General features: G+C 30.4%; 1 protein-coding gene across 2 annotated transcripts; it reads left to right on the plus strand.

The window, feature by feature from the left end:
- The first annotated feature begins 194 nt into the window (after positions 1–194).
- On the plus strand, positions 195–19,801 carry LOC129972310 (techylectin-5A-like). 2 transcript variants are annotated; one of them, XM_056086399.1, is made up of 7 exons: positions 195–308; positions 6,805–6,968; positions 12,368–12,478; positions 13,527–13,711; positions 16,793–16,895; positions 18,036–18,191; positions 19,355–19,801. In XM_056086399.1, coding segments are annotated over exons 1-7 (951 nt in total). In that variant the 5' UTR covers positions 195–306; the 3' UTR covers positions 19,585–19,801. The 2 variants fall into 2 exon arrangements, with proteins under 2 accessions (XP_055942374.1, XP_055942375.1); XM_056086400.1 differs by lacking the exon at positions 195–308 and adding an exon at positions 6,483–6,568.
- The last annotated feature ends 218 nt before the right edge of the window (positions 19,802–20,019 follow it).

The following is a 20,019-nucleotide window of genomic DNA, read 5'->3' on the forward strand; positions in this document are numbered from 1 at the left end:
GTCAGAGAAACAGACATTTTTCTGTTGCAGATAAATGGCGTCAGCATGTTCTAGATAAAAATATACACTTGTGAATTTTCTTACCGAACAGGTTGTTTCAGATCGTAAACAACTTGACGTTGCTGATAAGTTCATCTTAAGTTATCAGCATTTTTGTAACATGCGGATATTTCAGGAGAAAAGATATTAAAATTAATCGCAAATAAGACTACTTACATAAAAGTGATAGTATTATCTAGTATATTTAAATAAATTTAGAGCTTTAAAATTATTCTAAGCATATACTCCACAGTTATTCCTGGAAACATGTAAGTCAACCGGCTTTCAGCTTCAATTCTTTATTTATTTTCTAAAACTACCATTTTTAAAGCGTTTAAATTATGTGATTTATTTAATTGTTCTGAATATTTTTGTTCCACAGTTCACATTTTAAAGAATCAGTCTAAACAAACTGCTTCGTAATTTGAACATTTTTGAGTAAAATTAATTTGGTTTAAATTTTTTATCTATGTGTGTGTGTGTACGTGTGTTTGCGTGTGTGTGTATGTGTGTGTATGTGTCTGTGTGTGTACGTGTGTGTGTGTGTGCTTGTGTGTGTGTGTGTGAAAGAGTTTTTAATGATGTTTTTCTTAGTATCAAAGACATAAAGAAATAATTTCGCTATCCCATGCTAGTTAGTAAACCAGTAGTAACAGAGTAGTAAAAAACTGATGCGTTGACAGAAGGAGTCTTTTAATCACTTTAGAATGCAGTTTTAATACTTTAACAATATATTTTAATTTTTAAAGGACGTTGAGGAATTATTTTTTTAATAATTCCTCAATTCTTTGTTATTCCATAATTCTTTGTTATTTGCACCATTTGTCAGTCATCATTCAAGACGGTGCATCATTTTAATGTCTTATTTATTTATTTTGATTTAATTTTGATTTAAGAAAAAAACCAAAAGAATGGTAAGAAGAAGTAGATTAATTTTTCTGTAAAATTCCACTTAAAACTATAGTAAATATTTTTTTCATAGCAATAAGCAAGTTCTTGTGTTAGCTGAATAATGTTGTATCGAATTACTTTTCCAAGAGAAAAGGGGTTAATTTTCTGACAGTTTTTTCCCGGATCTCAAGATTTTAATATTTTTGTGCGATGAGTGAATTTTCCGAAAAAATCTTTTTTCTTCTTTTACTACTTTAATAAAATCGTCTTTCTATTTTTTTATTTTAACAAATATTGCTTTTAAACTTTAAAATACTTCCTCATTATTCATTTAAGATTACTGAATCTTAAATGATTTTTTTAATTCATTATCATATAATGCCCCTCAATTGGAGTCAAAATTTCATAATTTTTTTTTCAATTATCTCACTGCAAAAATCTTTTAAATGTGGAAATATAGGCTGTGCAAAACCCTTAAATGCATGATTATGTTTTTTTTTGAATTAAAAAAATCGTTTATTATAGGAAAATAGTGTAAAAAGAAATAAATAAATCTAAGTAATAATATGGTATATTTATTTCGAAAAAAGTTGCATGTAGACTTTTGGCAGCATAGAGTATTTACCAAAAATCTAACTTTATCTAATACTAGCCGCCTTTGGCGACTAGTATTAGATAGATTATTAGATTGGCGACCAGCCGGTTCGCCAATCTTAATGTTCGTTAAAATTTTAATAATTAAATATTTTATGCAATTCCTACTTTAATAGCTTCTTCATCAAAATATTTTAAAACTTCAAATTTTGATAGGCATATAATTTACTCATAATATTATAAATGCCTTCAGTCATAACCTAATATGTCTCTCTAATTTTCTGTTGGCTCCCATAGAATTTATACTTTAAATTAAAGTGGAAAGGATTAATCTGCAATTAATATAATAATACTTTTTACTGAAACAAAGTATTTTTTTGTAATATGATTATTGAAAACAGTCACTGAGCGTTTAATCTTTATGGGCACTAAAGAATATCTTTCTGAATTTATGCAATATTTCAAAACTTTGTCAACAAAATTTTCTCAGATTCATCATGACCAGATTGATTAATTAACAATGTTTAATTTTAAATGCATCAAACACTAAAAAAAAATAAAACGAAACGTTTAAAATAATCGGTTGAAAACAGGTTTAAAAAAAACTACTTAAAAGACGATGGTCTTAAAACTATAAGCATATACAAAAAATATATAACTAACCTAAATACACTTTAATTACAAAAGCATGCAGCTAATCTAAAAATTATTTAAATCGTCCGTTGATATTGGTTGTCATGTCAACAATCAGAACACAATGCGCATGCGTGAATTTTTTTCGCCACTTACGGTAACGCAAATGCGTAAAGTTTTCTACGCCAGTTGGTGTAACGCAATGCAGATCAGATATTTTTAATTTCCTTTATTCTGTGTTATTTTAATTCAAAAGTACTTCGGAATGAATCTGAAACATGGATTAATTAACAATGTTTAATTTTAAATGCATAAAACATTAAGAAAATAAACAGAATCGTTTGAAATAATCCGCCGAAAAATATTAACCCTAGCCTCATTACTGTTGGGAGAAAAAAAAACTAAAGCCTTACTCATTTGGCGGTGGGGAAAATGGAAGATTTTTTTTTGGCGGTAAAGTTGGCGGTGGAGAAAATGGAAGATTTTTTTGGCGGGAAAGTTAGTTTTTAATTAATAATTAAAATTTCAAAAAAAGGACCCCAGGTGCACATTTCCGACCTCTAAGGTATACATGTACCAAATTTGATAGCTGTATGTCAAATGACTTGGCCTGTAGAGCGCCAACACACACACACACACACACACACACACACACACGCGCGCGCGCGCGCGCGCATTGAGCTTTATTATAAGTATAGATTATGTTTGTTCATAACAATTAATAATAAAAATTATTTGTCATTCATTTGATTATTCCAATTTAGTATTGGTATAATTTTAAGCAAAGCATGCTTTGAGAACATTTAAAAGACTATTTGCTTTCAAGTTTATAAAAAAAAAACATTGAATTTCTCTAATGATTTAAAAGTAATTTTACCTTTTGTTTAGCTTAAATATGTAGGAGTATTAATTTATTGAATCAAGTTACTTTTGAAGTTAAAAAATGCTCTAAGATTTAGAATAATATTAACTTAATCAATTAAGTACAATATCTTGTTGAATTAAGAAAACAGGGTTTAAAACAGCTTTTTAAAAAGGAATACGTTCGAATTAATAAATTCAAAAGCATTAAAATTGTTAACTTATTCATAAAAGATTTTTAAATTATTAATATGTTAAATTATTAAAATGTAATTTATTATTTTTTATGCATTGATTTATACTCCAAATTTACTACCAACTTTTGTATATAAGGAAATAACCGATTTTTATTAAGAATTCGAAAAATTGGAATGTATTATACTTTGATAAAAATGCTACTTCTGAATCGAATGGCTTGGACACGAATATTAAAAAAAGGATCATAGGAAATTATATATTGTTACGAAATTTCTGGGGGGTTCGTTTGGATAGTGGAATTTATATGGTGAGTAGAACGCTCAATCACCAGGCGGCAGTAGAAAATAAAACAACGACGTTTATTTATACGAAGACACACAGGACAGCACAGAGACGACAACTATATACAGCACAGAAGACGATTATCTTCAGCCGAGACGTGCAGCATACAACAGTATACACAGCAGCTCTATTCCGTCGCTGCTCCTCTAGTCCCTGGAAGACGAGTTCTTCACCGTCGCTTTCGACTACTCTTCGACTCCACTGGTCCACGTCTCCAATTCACCACTACTGGGCAGCTGCAGGACTGCTTCCTTTTATAGGTCTTTGGGGGGCGGGACTAGAAACCTCTCAACCAATCAGGAACGTTCGAGGCGTATCTCCGTTCCCACTGGACGGGTCGGGAAAATTCTCGATGTTTCGGGTATAATCTATTTTGGCGCCAAAATCACCAAATTCGTCGCCAAGTCGCCAAGTTTGTCGCCAAGCTCTGGGACCTCCTATGGAACTGACTATGCTAGGAAGCCGCATCGCAGATTCGTAACAATATATATTATAAATTTTATTATATTAAGCGAAAAATTAGTTTAATATCATAGTTTAGTGTTTATACTGCTGTCAATACATTAACAATGTCTGAGCTACTTTGGTTATGTTAGAATGACGTATTTCCTGTTACTCAGGCAATCAAAAAGGTTGGAGCAACAGTCTATATGGAGCAACAGTCTATAAAATGGATTTTAATTAGATAATAAGAAGGATGTCTATGAGAATATGTTTCTTTTTCTCTGTGATTAAAATATTTTATACATTAGTTTCTACGAAAAATATTAGGAAATATTTTTTCGTAGAAAAAAGTTCCAATAAATGCCGTATATCAACTAGTTAATTGGTTAAAGTGTAGATGTTAAAAGTACAACGTAAAAAAGAAAAAAAAAATCTGTTTTTGGTTTAAAAAAAATAGAACAGATTCAGAAGGCCTTGATATATGTATCGGACTTGAATTTTAAAATTAAAAGTTTTTATATCTTTATTTAATATTAAGTTTAAAGCTATTTTTAAAGATTTTTTTAATCTAATTGCTTGCTTGTTACAAATCGAAACCCTATACATCTCAACTCGACGATTCCTTGGTCATGTTACGAATATATCAATTTATTTGAAAGAAAAAGACACTAAAAAGTGATTTATAAATGTTATTATACCTAATATCTATATATCGATAATCTTTAAATTCATTCAATAAGATCATGTTGTAAATATATATTTAGTCTGTTACAAACAGTAAAATTCGAACGACATTCACAAAATCTAAAGAAAAACACGAATTTTGTTCATAATGTTATCAGCAATTTGATAGGCTTCTATGAAGACAAAATACCAAATTTCATAACCTATCGCAAACTGTTTTTTAATTATCGTGTCCACATAAAAAGAGGTACAATTCCAACCAGGAAGGAAATGGTCTCTTAATTCACAAGGGCACATAATAGAATATGTAACATGAAGACATTATTTCTAACCGATTATAATCAAAATATGAAGGGGAACTATATATATATGTGGTTATAATATCACGAATCAAATTTTATTTATCAAAGTTAATGTATTTTTCAATTATTGCGTTCATATGCATGGGAAGATAAAAACCTATAGGATGTAAAGCTTCCGACAGATTTTATTTGAAGATACGATACAGGGGATTTTTCTAGATAATCACTATTTGCAATAAAAGTTAATTAACCAGCCTCTTGCATTTTGCTATTGTAGAACTGAATTTTACTTCAACGGACAGATTTTCTGAGAATGGACTCCGTTGAAATGTTTAGAAGATATCTATAAATTAGTTTTTAAATCGATATACCAAATTACACCAGTCTGGCGCAAACAATTTTATTTTACAATGCCAGACAGAGAAAGAGAGTAAAATGATCTTCTAAAATTCAAGGATATCTACAACGTGGGGATTGGATAAAATTTCATGTTTGACGTGTTTCGAGACTCTTAATAAATTTTGTAAATTTCTTGTATTCAAAATATAAAGAAATATTTTGTTAAACAAATTATCATTGAAATTATAGAACGATATTGACTTTTAGTCTACATCTGGCAACGGGGCTATAATTTGTTGACATGTGCATTCGCGTGAATGGGAATATGATTGCTGCAAAATGCAATGAGATGAATAAAATTTATCATACAGTAAAAGACAGAAAAATTGAATGATCATGTCAAATTTGCAATCGAATCAGAGTAAACGAAAGGATTTCAAATACATTCAGTTTTCCTCCAAGTATAAAATGCACCATATTTCTTCCTAGGATATATAATCATTTTTTGAATTATAAATTCATTTAGAAATTAATCCAAGAGATATATTGTCAGTTCCATGGACCATGCCACATTATCAGATCCAATTTAGTCTCTCATGCAAAAGAGGATGGAAAGGAGACTTAAAATAATGGGTTCTATTGTGTATTAATGTACGAAAAAGTCGAGACATGGACATTTCATCGGTTTTTATTTAATACAATTACACAAAAATTTTTATAAATCTTATTACTTGATCAAAAATTACAAAAAGCATACATATTTAAGCAATTAACAAAAAAATTAGTAATAAAAAATTTATAAAAATATAACTCAGCACCTATGAGACAATGAAGATTTTCTTCGTGATATCAATATCTAGTGGTTAAGTTCGAAACAAAACGGCGTACTTTAGTAGAATTCCCATTGTCATTCAATGCGTTTTATCACAATGAAAGATTAGTATCTTAGAAGCCCAATAAAGGCCGCCACTCTGTTTGAGATAAAGGATTGCTTTAGAATTTGAAAGATACCTACAGAACAAAGGTATTCATATCAATGCTGATAAGTACAAGCTATCTGCAGTTTTTGAAAGGATTCAAGTACATCAGGATAAGAGATTCTGAAATTTATCATAATCAGTCTTATTAGAGCAAAGGACATAGATAACATTATCTGGAGAAATAAATATGAGAGCAGCACCTTGAAATTATTCATCATTCGTAATTTTTTGCTGAACACGCATTCTTCCCTCTGGAAACATGTAATTATTTCTTATTTTCCTTTTTAATTACTTGATATTTCGGAATATTTTCTATTGCCTGAATGTAAAAAATATATATATATGTTTCTTTAAAGTGTTCTGATCTTCTTTTAGATCGTCTATATAATATAATATTATCTATAAATATTAATATATATATCTATAAATATTAATATAACCATGCTTTGCAGAAGTTACTTGCGTTCATTTTATTTAAATTCTCGTTTCAATTACAGGAAGAATATTTATTTATTCTGTGCTTGCTTCTTCAGTTTCTTGGCAATATTATTTGCAGCAGGAGCTGCGAAGACAGGTTGCTTAGAAAAAGAAAAAGCTCTTGCTTTACTCGAAACAGCTGAAAATTTTCTGACGAAAGCAAGAGACGCTTATCCTGCCTGTAGTAAGTTTAAAAAGCAATTCATGTGGAAATTTCGTTTTTTTTTAATAACCGAATTAAAACATAGTTCTTTACGCATAAATAAAACAAAAAATTATTATTCATTGAAATGCTAGGAGAGATCACGTGGAAACAAGTCACATTTACAATATCCCAATCTTTAATAAAACTTTTAACATCATCCGTTTTAATGTCTTAGAATTGAATTGTAATTTATAAAAATAGAAAAGTGATATTTATTTTGTTATTAATAACTTCACTTCCCTATTTTTTCTACAAAGAATGCACGCTAATAGGCGTCTAAATATTATTTTCATTCCATTAATTTCAGAGTTGATTTATACAAGAACAGAATCATAGAAACATATAAAGCTTTCTTTTGGTTCACAATGTAGAAATAGAGAAATCAAACTTGACAGTTTCTTGTAGTTTATCTAATAATCACATGGTTGAAAATCATATCATTGTTTGTTAATTTTAAGATTTGATTTTTTCCGTATTATACAGGGTGTCCATTAATTATTGTCGGTGTTTCCGTACCTCATAACTTTCGAATAAAAAACATTACACAAAAACCGATTACGTATTCGTAAATTACAACTCAAAGATTTTTATTAATGATATTAAAGTGTAAAGCTTGCACAATTTGCACTTTGTAGGCATTAAGCTGAAGGCGATTATGTATTCGTAAATTACAACTCAAAGAATTTTATTAATGATATTAAAAAGATTAATGAATTTGCACATGGTTGCCCTTCGTGGCTCTTAACACATCGAGACGAAATTCGATTTCCCTCCAAGTGTTCTCCAGCATTTGTGGGGTAACATTTTGGATCGCAGTAACAATTCTGCTCTTCAGTTCATCAAGGGAGGGCACAGGGGTCTTGTACACAATGTTCTTGACAAACCCCCATAGAATGAAGTCCAGCGGTGTTATATCTGGTGATCTCGGAGGCCATGGGATTCGTCCACTACTTCCACACCACCTGTCGGGAAAGTTCTCGTCTAAAAAGTCACGTGCAATCATGCCCCAATGTGGGGGTGCCCATCCTGTTGAAATATCACATCTGGCTGATGTTGCTGCATCTGAGGAACCGCATACATCTCCAGCATGTCAAGGTATGTCACGGAGTTTATTGTTGTTTCAGCAAAGAAGAAAGGTCCAGTAACTTCAGTATGTGGTAAAGCGCACCAAACATTCACCTTTGGGCTATCTCTTTCCAATTCTCGATAATCGTGCTGGTTCTCCGAGCCCCATATTCTACAGTTATGTTTATTCACTTTTCCTGACACATGAAAAGTGGATTCGTCACGGAAGAACTATCTCCGAAGGTAATTTTTATCATTCTCAATTCGAATCAAAATTTGTTCAGCGAACTCAAAACGACGCAGTTTATCATTCGGGTGTAAATCTTGCACAATTTGCACTTTGTAGGCATTCAGATGAAGGCGGTTATAGAGAACGTTCCATATCGTCGTATGCGGCATATGTAACTGCACAGCTGCTTGTCTCGTTGATTTTTGTGGACTGCGAGTAAACGTTTCTTGGATGCGATCAACATTTTCCTGCTAAGTGCTCGGTCTTCCCGCTCCCTTTCGGTGTAGAACGCTACCAGTTTCCTGAAATTGTGTTAACCAGAGTCTGATAGAATTATCCGAAGGAGGATCTTTCTTGTACATGGTCCTGAAGCGACGTTGAGTAGTTATGACTGATTTAGTTTCGAAAACCACAATATACACATTGCTTTTACTTGCACGGTCGCCATTTTTATTTCATAATTACCCAGACTGCAAATGCGCTGAGATCGCATTGTTGCCACGTAAAAGTCTTTGAGTTGTAATTTACGAATACGTAATCGGTTTTTGCGTAATAATTTTAATAGAAAGTTATAAGGTACGGAAACAATAATTAATGAACACCCTGTATATGTGAATTGAATATGCTTATTAGCTTCTTTATAGCTTCATTTAAAATTGTGTTCTGTGTTTTCGTTATTTACAATAATATCTTTTTTTTAACTACGTAAATGTTTCTCATAAATTTTTAATTAGTTTTTGTAATAATTTTCCTATTAAACTGTATTTTTTCAATAATGAATAAGTATTGTTTTGCTGACTTGTGGGCTCCAATTTGAACTTTGTAGTTTCACGTAACAGAAGAAAGACTGACTCTTTAGCATTGAAAGTAATGCCGAAATATTTTATATGATCCGAGCATCAAATTCTTATACCGTTACGTCAGTACTTTCCCGAGTATCCGACCTTATGTAGCGGAAGGGCTGGCCGGATAACAAAAAAGAGGGATAGATCGTAGTTCTTTGAATTCATTTTTTTGCCCCACCAATACCAGAAGACAAGTTTTTTAATTATTACACAATACAAAGTCTCAATGTTACATTAAATACTTTCTCACTTCAGTTAAAACAGGAGGCTCTGCTTTGTAGTTTATATATATTTAGATATTGCACCGAACATTTCAAGAAATTATTAGAGAAAAAATAACTTAAAGGATATAATATGTTCACATTTTAATATAAATTCATTAAAGCCCAACTTAAATGTAGGAAGCGTAGACAAAACATTAATGGAAATCGTAGGCCTAGTTCTAAAGAAAATCGGCGCAAACTGATTTTATTTTTCACTGATAAATGATGCGCATATATTGGTTCTGAAGAAGTCCTTAATAGATAATTTAGTAGGCGTCTTGCCTTCCTCATTTAATTACTATAAAAGAAAACTAGGCCGAAAAATACAGAACGCCGGATAGTCGCGAAACGGATATTTGGAAATATACTGTAATTCTGAAAAATGTAATTTATGTAACCTATAAAATATATTACAGCGGCAAGTAAGCAGAAAGTAAAAGCAAAGTAGATGCTTAAATTTTTATTTCTTTATTTATACGTTTTAAAATTTTGATATTTGTTCAAATACAATTTTTTTATATATATACAGTAGACTCCCGATTATCCGCGGACGGGTTATCCGCGCCTGCCGCACTAAGTTTTTTTTTTTTTTTTTTTTGCTTCCAAGCAAAGAAGAAATGCTTCCAAAACAAGAAGCAAACACAAATGACTGATTTCTTCAAAAAGGTGTAGTTTTACAGTTAAGCTTTTGTAATTACATAATACATTACAGTATTAAAACAGTACATATGTATTCATTTTTCTGTTTATCCTTGACGCCTCTCGTAAGTACAAAGCACTTTTCTGTTTTCATTAACAAAATGCATTTTAGGTTAGTTTTGAGTGATATACTAAAATATTAAGCGTTAGTTAAACATTTCCTGTTGTTTATTTTACGTTTCATTGTATATAAAACGATTTTTCAAAATTGGAATGACTGTTTTCTCTTTTGTTATACCCGTTTTTAGCTTTTTTCGGATTATCCGCGATTTTTGTTCTCCGCGGCGGCCGCGCCACCCAATTCCGCGGATAATCGGGACTGTACTATATATATATATATATATATATATATATATATATATATATATATATATGTAGAGAGAGAGAGAGAGAGAATATACTTCTTTTTTACTCAATCGTAAGACATTATCGCTTTCCGTCCCATACGAATTTCCCATTGTCCTATGCAGCAGATCATTAACAGCTGTTTCAGCACAATTTTTGCTTTCACTTCTTAGAATTCTTAAATTAATTTTATTATTTCTAAACTTGGCATACGATAAATTGTGATCTTGGACGCTATTCTATAAAAAAGGCCATTGGTATGTGTGTTTTTCACATACCAATCAAATCACTTTGTCCCTACATTTTCACTTAGAATAGTACAGATAATTATGCTGTATTGTTAATTTACATTTAAATCTTCCAGCTACCAATCAGAAGCTCCGAAATGATTCGTCAAAATCTTAAAGACATGAGATGAATTCGACATCAATTATTTATAGACCCGCTTTGAATGATCCATACAAGTCAAAAATCGTGTATACCCCACAAGTTCACATTTATGTAGTTTATTCTGAAATACAGAAAAAGTTTAGTATCGTTTTCCCCCACATTTAAAGAAGAAAAAATTATGCACTATCAAAATTGGGTTCATTAAAAAATCACCTCTTAGGTTATGGAATAGGGAACGAATAGCAGGGTTGGAATTTCTGTAAATCATTGACGAATGGGAATTTTCAAATTTCAACTTCAAATATTTTTTTGAATATCTGTAATAAAAAGCGAATCTGCAAGCATTCCTCAGAACAGAGAACATAGAATACAAGAAAGGTATGAATGACAGGAATAATAACATTGAAAATTGATTACCCCCGTTTAGCTTATGATAGAATGAATCGATTTACATGTCGCCTCGTAAAATCTTATTGCGTGTGTCTTTTTATATATTATTGCGTGATATATTTGGTCTCTTCTTTATCTGCAATTGGAGACATCAATTTCCAGACGCGGCCAGAGACATGGAGTCAAAATGACTCCATTGTTATCTTTTTTTTTTTTTTTTTTTGTATTTGGTAAATAGCATTGGAATTTGATTTGGAAACACAACACATTATGGAAATCATGTAGTTATTAGAAATATTAATACTAAAAATGTTATATGTTGGAAAGATGTCATAAGAATAACCTAAACAATCTTTTAGAGATTACGGAATTACACTAATATTAATAGCTGTTAGAATTTAACAAACGAAAATGAAGAATATAATAGCTTAAAATATTATTTTAAGAATATATATTTAATCTTTTAGCATTATTCAAATTAAAAGCAGTTTCAGGCGCATGAAATCAATTACTCCAAAAATAAAAAAAACAAGGGTAACTCGGCTATACTTGAGGCGAATAGCGAGGGCGCTAGGATAGAACCTGGGGCCTTGTGGTTAGCAGTCCAGTAACTAAACCATTATACCAAAACGATCGATCGGGTAGAAGAGTTGTTAACTGGCTTATATGCTATTTACCACATACTAAAGTGTTCATACTGAGATTTTTGAAAATATATTTCTGAAGGAACAACATGATGATACTGGGGATATGTTTGTGTTCAAGGACAAAATACCACGTGATAATCAGATCTAATGAACAATATGGAATCTTTTTGAATCCCGACACCAGTAACGGATTAATTAAGAATAGATATTAATTTTAAAATAAAGAGATATTACGCATAAATATATATGACACATAAGTGAAGGAATTCGTATACCATTAAAAATGCAATGGCAACTAATTTTAATAGTTTAAAATTCTATTTAAAACATCTATATATATTAATATTCGTGCGATCCATTTTTGATTGGCAATACATTTATCTTCTTCAGAAATTATAGTTTTGGTATAAAGTTTTTAATCATTTAAATATATAAGTGTTTTATTACAAATACGTTTGTACTACTTAATTGCAATGCTTCTAATTATAATCAATCGTATTTTCAGAAATGAATGTAAATTCTACCGAGGAGGCAGGTTGTGATGGTGAAAAATCTTTGGCGTACATTGAAATCACAAAGAAACTGATTTCCGATGTAAGGGAGAACTTCCCATCATGTACGTGAGCATTTTAGTTTTGTCAACTTGTACTTAAATAATTATTGTGTTATAAATAGTGAATTTCGCGAAGTATTCATCTGATGGCACCACAGCGATAATATCTATTTATTCTGATTTATCTGTTTATTCTGAAACAAATTCCTGGCATAAAAATGAGTAAAACAGAACAGACATCTGTTGAACTTGAATCGGAAGAAAATATTTTTTAAATGTAACAAAATTATAATGAAAATAAAACATTTAAAATTAGAAAAATTCAATACAATTAAATATTATTTTTACGACGGTAGCAATTTTATAATAATGCAGGATATAAAATATTGAATAAAATAATTGCATTGTAAAACTTATTTAAAAAAAATATCTGTAATGTAATCTAATCAGATTTTTTTAAAAGTTGAATGCTATCTTAGTACCTTAATGATTGAATACCTTGTATGACGCTTAATTCCACGAGTGTCGTAAGTGCTTTTACAAATAATTCTTTGACAATTCATAAGGACTTAATGTAGCTATCTAAAATAAATCTATAAATAAAAGTAAAATGTTACATTATATTCATTTAGTTTTGTTTCAAATCTATGAGTTCCTCTTACGAAACATATTTTAATATTATGTTATAACTAACTATAATATATTCAAGGACCAGAGAAATATTTTTCGCAAATTGAAACTGAAAACATAAGCATTAGGCGCATTCAATATGCATCTAAGGATCAATAACGCTCTTTGAAAAATATATATGATAGGAGAGGACAGCTTATCAAAGATTCCTGAATATATCATTCTCGAACATTTTGAATGTTGCAGTGATATCTTTTTCTATGCCTTCTACACGAAAGAATAAATAGTGTTATTTTAAGACAAAAATGCAATGCATTGTATTATAATGTATTAATTCAATGTTTTAGAGTATCTGAAATGGATTTTCACTAATTCAGTGACCATCCAACATGGTAATGGTAATGTTAAGGAGGAGAAGACCAAATGTGAAATTCAATCATAATTTATAGATCAAATTTACACGCTATAATAATATTTTCAGGTAACAGGCTTATTATCGATGACTATCGAAATGATACAAAAGAGGAGAAGTTCAATGACTGCTCTGAAATTTTATCAACTGGACGCACTAAAAGCGGTGTCTACACAATATGGCCGAGTTATTTGCCAGCGGAGAAATCACTGAAAGTCTATTGCGATATGGAGACAGATGGTGGAGGGTGGACGGTAAATTTACTCACATTTTAATATTTTAAGGTCACTGCAAGGTTTTCAGTTTCAGTCCCAGGGTGTTCCTTAACTTTTTCGGCAAAGGAGGCTTTTATTATACATGCACGCTCGGAAACGAGCGTGCATGTAAGTAATCATCCCACAGGACTAGGGATTGCAATACCGGTATACCGGGATACCGAATACCAATATTTTGAGGTATTTGTACAATTTTGTAATACCGGTATTATCAAGTTTAAATACCGGTTTTTCGGTATTTACTAGAAATTTTTAAAATTGTCTCCATTATAAGTTCAGGTATCGCGAACATAGCAATATAGTATAAGTTTTTGTTTTTATATCTCCCTAACGGGCGAAATTAATTAGCTAATTAATGGCTTAATTAATTGCTCAAATCTAAATTAGCGAAACATGGATTATCCCTGAAAGAAAATATTGTATCCATAACGAATGATGGAGCAACAATTATGAAAAAGGTTGGAAAGTTGATTAGTGCAAATCAGCAATTGTGCTATGCACATGGAATTCAATTAGGAGTAATAGATATATTATACCAAAAATATAAAGAACAGAAGAATCCAAATATTGTGGATATAGAAACTTCGGATTCCAACTTTGAAGAGAGTGAGAGTAAGAGGGATATTCACAATGAAGATAATAACAATGTAATTGTTGAAGAAGATATTGCTAATAAGGGTGAAATATTAACCTATCAAGAATTGTTTCCTATGATTTAAAAAGTTCGAAAAATTATTAAAATATTTAAACGTTACCCTATAAAAAGGATATGTTACTAAAATATATACTAACTGAAAATAAAACAGAATATATGTTAATATTAGATTCTAAAACACGTTGGAACAGTTTACTCTTAATGATGGAACGATTTTTGAAACTGAGAAATCCAATCCAAAAAGCAATAATCGACTTAAACCTGTAAATTAATTTTTCAGATAGTGAATTCGACTTAATATCCAGAACTATATCGGCTCTACTTCCAATAAAACTGACTATTGAGGCATTATGTCGGAGAGATTTTAATTTATTAACAGCTAATGCAACAATAAATTTTATGTTGCAGTCACTGAAAGAACAGCACACATCAGTATCTGAAGAATTATATATTACATTGAAAAATCGCACAGAAGAAAGGCATACCGAAATAGAAAATGTCTTATGGTATTTACATAATTCTAATGATTTTAAAAATGAAAATTAAAAGAAGAAAAGAAAATAACCAATTCAAATCTGATTAAGTTAGAGTAAAGTTTCTTAAAAAAAATTTCCCATAAACCTATCCACATTCAGAATTTGGTTCAATTATCGAATATGATGTCACTACTGTTGATAGTGAAAAGGAATTGTCTCTTGAACAAAAATTAGAATTAGCAATAAATAAAAAAAAAAAATTCATCGAACCAAAATACAATACCGAAATCAGCTGTATCCAAACCATCCGACGAGAAATCGATTTATTTGAAGATGAAGGATTTAGAGGTAAATACTTGGAAAAAGTATATCGCGCATTGTTAACATTACCACCAACTAGCGTAGATGCCGAAAGAGCGCTTTCGACAGCTGGTCAGTTTTACACAAAATTATTTTTCAGGATTAATGATAGCACAATTGATGCATTGTTTTTTTAGATCACATTACAAAAATTTGTAATAGTACCACAGACTGAATAATGATATTTACACTTTTTTTGTGATTTAAATTAATAAGATCTTTCTTTACTTTTTTGTGATTATATACTGTTATAATTTATTACAGATTATTTTTTGTGATATTTATACTCTCTAACAAAACTGGCAAATAAAAAAAATAAAAAGAAACGCCTGTGTTTTCTCTCTTTTTCTAAAATTTCTAATACCGGTATTAAAACCGGTATCCCGGTATTAAGATTTAAAAAATACCGAATACCGGTATTGAAATTTTTGTCCGGTATTGCAATCCCTACACAGGACGGATATTTTCAGTCGCTAAGCTTGACTTTAAAAAAAATCACAAAAAATAAAGTTTAAGTTCTAACGTCTTCATTTTTGCTACCTTTTTAGATTATCAGTTCATTCATATTACGCGTACATTCTTCCTTTCACAAATCGCATTTTCTTGCCGAATTACACCGAAACCGAAGTTTACAGTAATAAAATGAGAAGCTCAAGAAATATATCTTAAAGCTGATCAAAATATAACAGAACTCACGGTAAAACCCAGTTACATAATAATAACAAAAAGGGAGAAAGAAAAGGAAGAAACGTGAATGATTCTATCTAGTGGAAAGTTACACAACTCAGCTCTGTTTATTTATATTACTCCTACCTCCCCTAACCCGAAAGAGCTGAGGAGCAAAATACCGGAGTCAGGTTCAATATGATCAAACTGAAGGTCAGGATACCAAAACTATATTTATTTCAAACGTAGTGGACACAGGGAGCCACCTAGTGGCGATTAAAAATTATACATGTTTACAATGCACATTTGCATCACTGTTCCGTAAGTTTCATTTTCAGAAATGCACGGATCACACACCCGGCTGTGAGGGAAGTTCAAATGTGATGCAATATGATACGCCCGTCGCGAAAGGGTTTTAAACATTTAGATTATTAAAGAACACAGATTGAAATTATTTTGTACAAATCAATGTCTTATGCGAGTGTTTCTAAGTGTAAAAGCAATTAAAATTTACAATTTAGTTGAAAAAATATTGCTTAAATTACTCATTGCTAATTTATGCTGTTTCTAACTAGATTTTCAAAACTGCTCTTCTTAATTAGAAATACATTTGCATGTATTTATATGCAGCAATAAACTTCGAAAAAAAGACATTTTTCCATTTTCCTTCGCCTTACAAATTTTAATCCTTTTATTAAATTGTAAATAAAACAACAATACGTTAACTAGAGGATAAGTTCTATATGGTACATGCTCTTGTTGGTTTAGCAGTTCAGTTTTTTTTTTCCCCTTGACATTCAAGATACCGCAGTTCCAAACCCGTTTGAAATTAAAATATTTGGTTTGGATACAAAAAATAAAAAAAAGATTTATGATAAATGATAACCCAAATTTATTTTCTAGGTTATTCAAAGAAGAGGGAAATTTCCTATTCAACAAGACTTCTATCTGGACTGGGAAAGCTATAAGAATGGTTTTGGGAATTTAATGCAAGAGTTTTGGTTAGGTATGAATTTTGTTCTTACTTTTATTTATATAATTATTAAAACTTTTAACTGGAGAGGTGTGGTATCTCAGACTGCTAAGGATTTACTTTCGGTCACCCCTATTTTACTTTGAGATCAATCAAATGGATTGATCCAGTAGCTTCTTCTTTCGTGATTGTCACAACACGTGCACTTTTCCAATAGGTTTCAGCGGATGCTTTTTAAAACATTTCAGCTATTTTTTTGAGCGATGTCTGTGAGATCGCACCCTCCTTTTAATGTTCCAGTATTTTACAAGGCATAGCAGATGGCTCTAAAACATCGTCGTTGAAGTGTCCTCCAATCAACTGAACTCCATTATGAAGCGGAACTCAGGAGAATTTTAGAGGAAGCAGAAAGTGATCTTAGTGATGAGACTAATTGTAGAAAAGGTTTTTTTTCGATAAAATTTTGAATTCGGCTAATTCTGCAATGCATATTCAAATATAATTATTTTTACTATTGATAATGTATTTTAAAAAAATGTCTAAATTGTATTAATATACCAAGAGAGATAAATATACCATCTAGAGAATTTATAGGCTGTTTTTATAATAATTCTTAACCTGTATGTTTAAAATGCATTCGTAAACTGTGCTACGAATATTCACAAATTTTTGCGTAGAAATAATGCCGATTAAAAATTGAATCGATTTTTATTTTTTTATTTTTTATATTATTGTTGAATTTTAAATTATATTGTTTTCTATACACCTTTGTATACTGGAAAAATCTATACGATTTAAAAAGTAATAAGCTTTTTCAAGAATATTATTTGTTGTAACAAGTAATTTGAGAAGAAAATGTATGTTCGAACGAAATTACTTCTTTCAATGATAATATATATTGAAAAATTTCAAAAACATTATTTATATATCAAGAAAAATATCTTCAAAACATATTTGCTGATATTTATACCAATACTTTCCTTAGAAAATTTAATTTCAGTGTAAAGGAAATGGGATCTTCTAGACCACACCTCCCCAATTAAGTCCTAAATTCCCGCCTCCCAGTTAAGGGTTAATACAATTTATTGAAAATATATTTATTCAGGAGTGCTTTAAAAATTTTGCTGCATTTTTTTTTTTTTTTTTTTGCATTTTTTTCTTTGCTTTTTACAGGTAATGAAAACATACGTGTTTTGTGTCTGAACGGATGCAGAATACGTTTCGATCTCGTAGACAAGAATGGAGTGAAACGTTTCGCTGTCTACGAGAAATTCAAATTGACAGACAGCAAATACACCATTGATATCAGTGGTTATTCAGGAAATGCAAGTGAGTAATTTTAAAAGAATCCTAAGTTCCACAAATATAACTGAAATATTTCTAAACATTTGCACTTTGTAAAGGAAATAATTGCATTAAACACAAATACATATTTATTAGTTAATAAAAACAAAAAAAGTATTTTCAAATTGATTAATGTTTGGAAATTTAGAAAATGTTCAAATCATTTGTTCTGTTAGTTATTTCTTTAAAAGATGCACCAATCTTCTGTGTGTGTTTTAATTAAAAAATCGTGTGCAAAGTATTGAAAAAATCAATGAAAAATACCTTATGAAAAAAATATTTTTTCCCAAACATCTACCAAAAAATAACAAATTTTTGATGGAACGTTGTAACGATCTCATGGAATAAAACAAAATGTTTTATGGACGCAAGTTACAGAAGTTACAAGTTAAGTTCTGGACGCAAGTTACAGAATTTCACTGTTATACATTTCAAAAGATTTAAAAGTTTTGTCTACTTCCTATGTGTGTAATTTGAATAAATGTTTTCTAGTGTCGGAATATTCACTAAATACTCAAAAAAAGGAATGATAGGAATACAGTTTTTTTTCCCTTTCATTTGCATGTTGAGTTTGAAATGAATTTTGTATTTCCATTCAACATTTTGTTACATTCTTTTAAGAACATATTAAATGCCTCACAAGTACGTAGATTTTAAAATCTAATCATAGAAGCTTGGGAACATTTTTGAAGCTAAAATGGACGCTTCAATGAGTAAATTTAAAGATTTACATTAAATGTAATATTAAGTATTTTATAATTTTATTTATTGTGCATGTAAAACAATTATTTCTAATGAACGGCTGTCTCTTTTTATTTAATTTAGCAAAAGCCTACCAAAAGATAGTTCAGTTTTAAGTTGCACTCGCAATTTTGGCCATGGCAATCAATTTTGTCTATAATTCAAAAAAAAAATGGGCCCACTTTCTATTGAAAAAATTTAAGCATTATAACGTGGAAACATTAAAGATATTGGCAATATATAAAAAAAAGAAACAACATTAAGAAAATAAAAAAAATGACAAAACAACATTTTCTTCCAAATCAATAATTTCTAAGTCATTAAATGTGACAAAATTGTATTGAACTGAAGGGAAATTTTGTGGTGAGTTATTAATGTGGAAACGTAATTTTATTTTTCATTTGCAGCTGATGCTATGTTTAGACATAATGGATACGTATTCTCCACAAAAGACAAAGACTTCAGCAAGAAAGCTAACTTATACATGTCGGGATGGTGGCATGGCGAACAGTACTTTTGCAATTTAAATGGCATCTACCAACCAGGCAAAAGTGGTTCACAATACGTTTACTGGTGGAAAGGATCAGATGACTATGACAATTTGTCAGCTGTGGAGATGAAAGTGAAGCCAAAATAGAACGAATATTGTCTATATTGGTGAAGATCCTTAAACATAATAGAATGTATTAATTATCAATGTATCAGTTATGTATATTAATTATTAATGTATCATTTATGTATACTAATTTTCAATGTATCAACTATGTATATTAATTATCCATGCATCAATCTTTTTTATTTGCAATGCAACTGAAACCATAATTGAAGTTTAATAAAACTATTATTCATCGCTCTCTTTTATTGCAAATGCTTCTCCCATCTAGGGGCACCTCAGAAATGAGCATGAGTATCTTCCGTCATGGTGGTGGTTTCTTGCCACCCCGGGTAGCTACAGAAAAAATGTGAATCGGTTATTTCTTATCAATGACGGAACGTGCTTCCTACAGGAAAGGTTCCCCGTGGCTGCTGATGCACCTCCATGTATCAATCTTTTTTTATTTGCAATGCAACT

The sequence above is a fragment of the Argiope bruennichi genome, chromosome 6 (genome assembly GCF_947563725.1).
Source record: "Argiope bruennichi chromosome 6, qqArgBrue1.1, whole genome shotgun sequence".
Classification (NCBI taxonomy): Eukaryota; Metazoa; Arthropoda; class Arachnida; order Araneae; family Araneidae; genus Argiope; species Argiope bruennichi.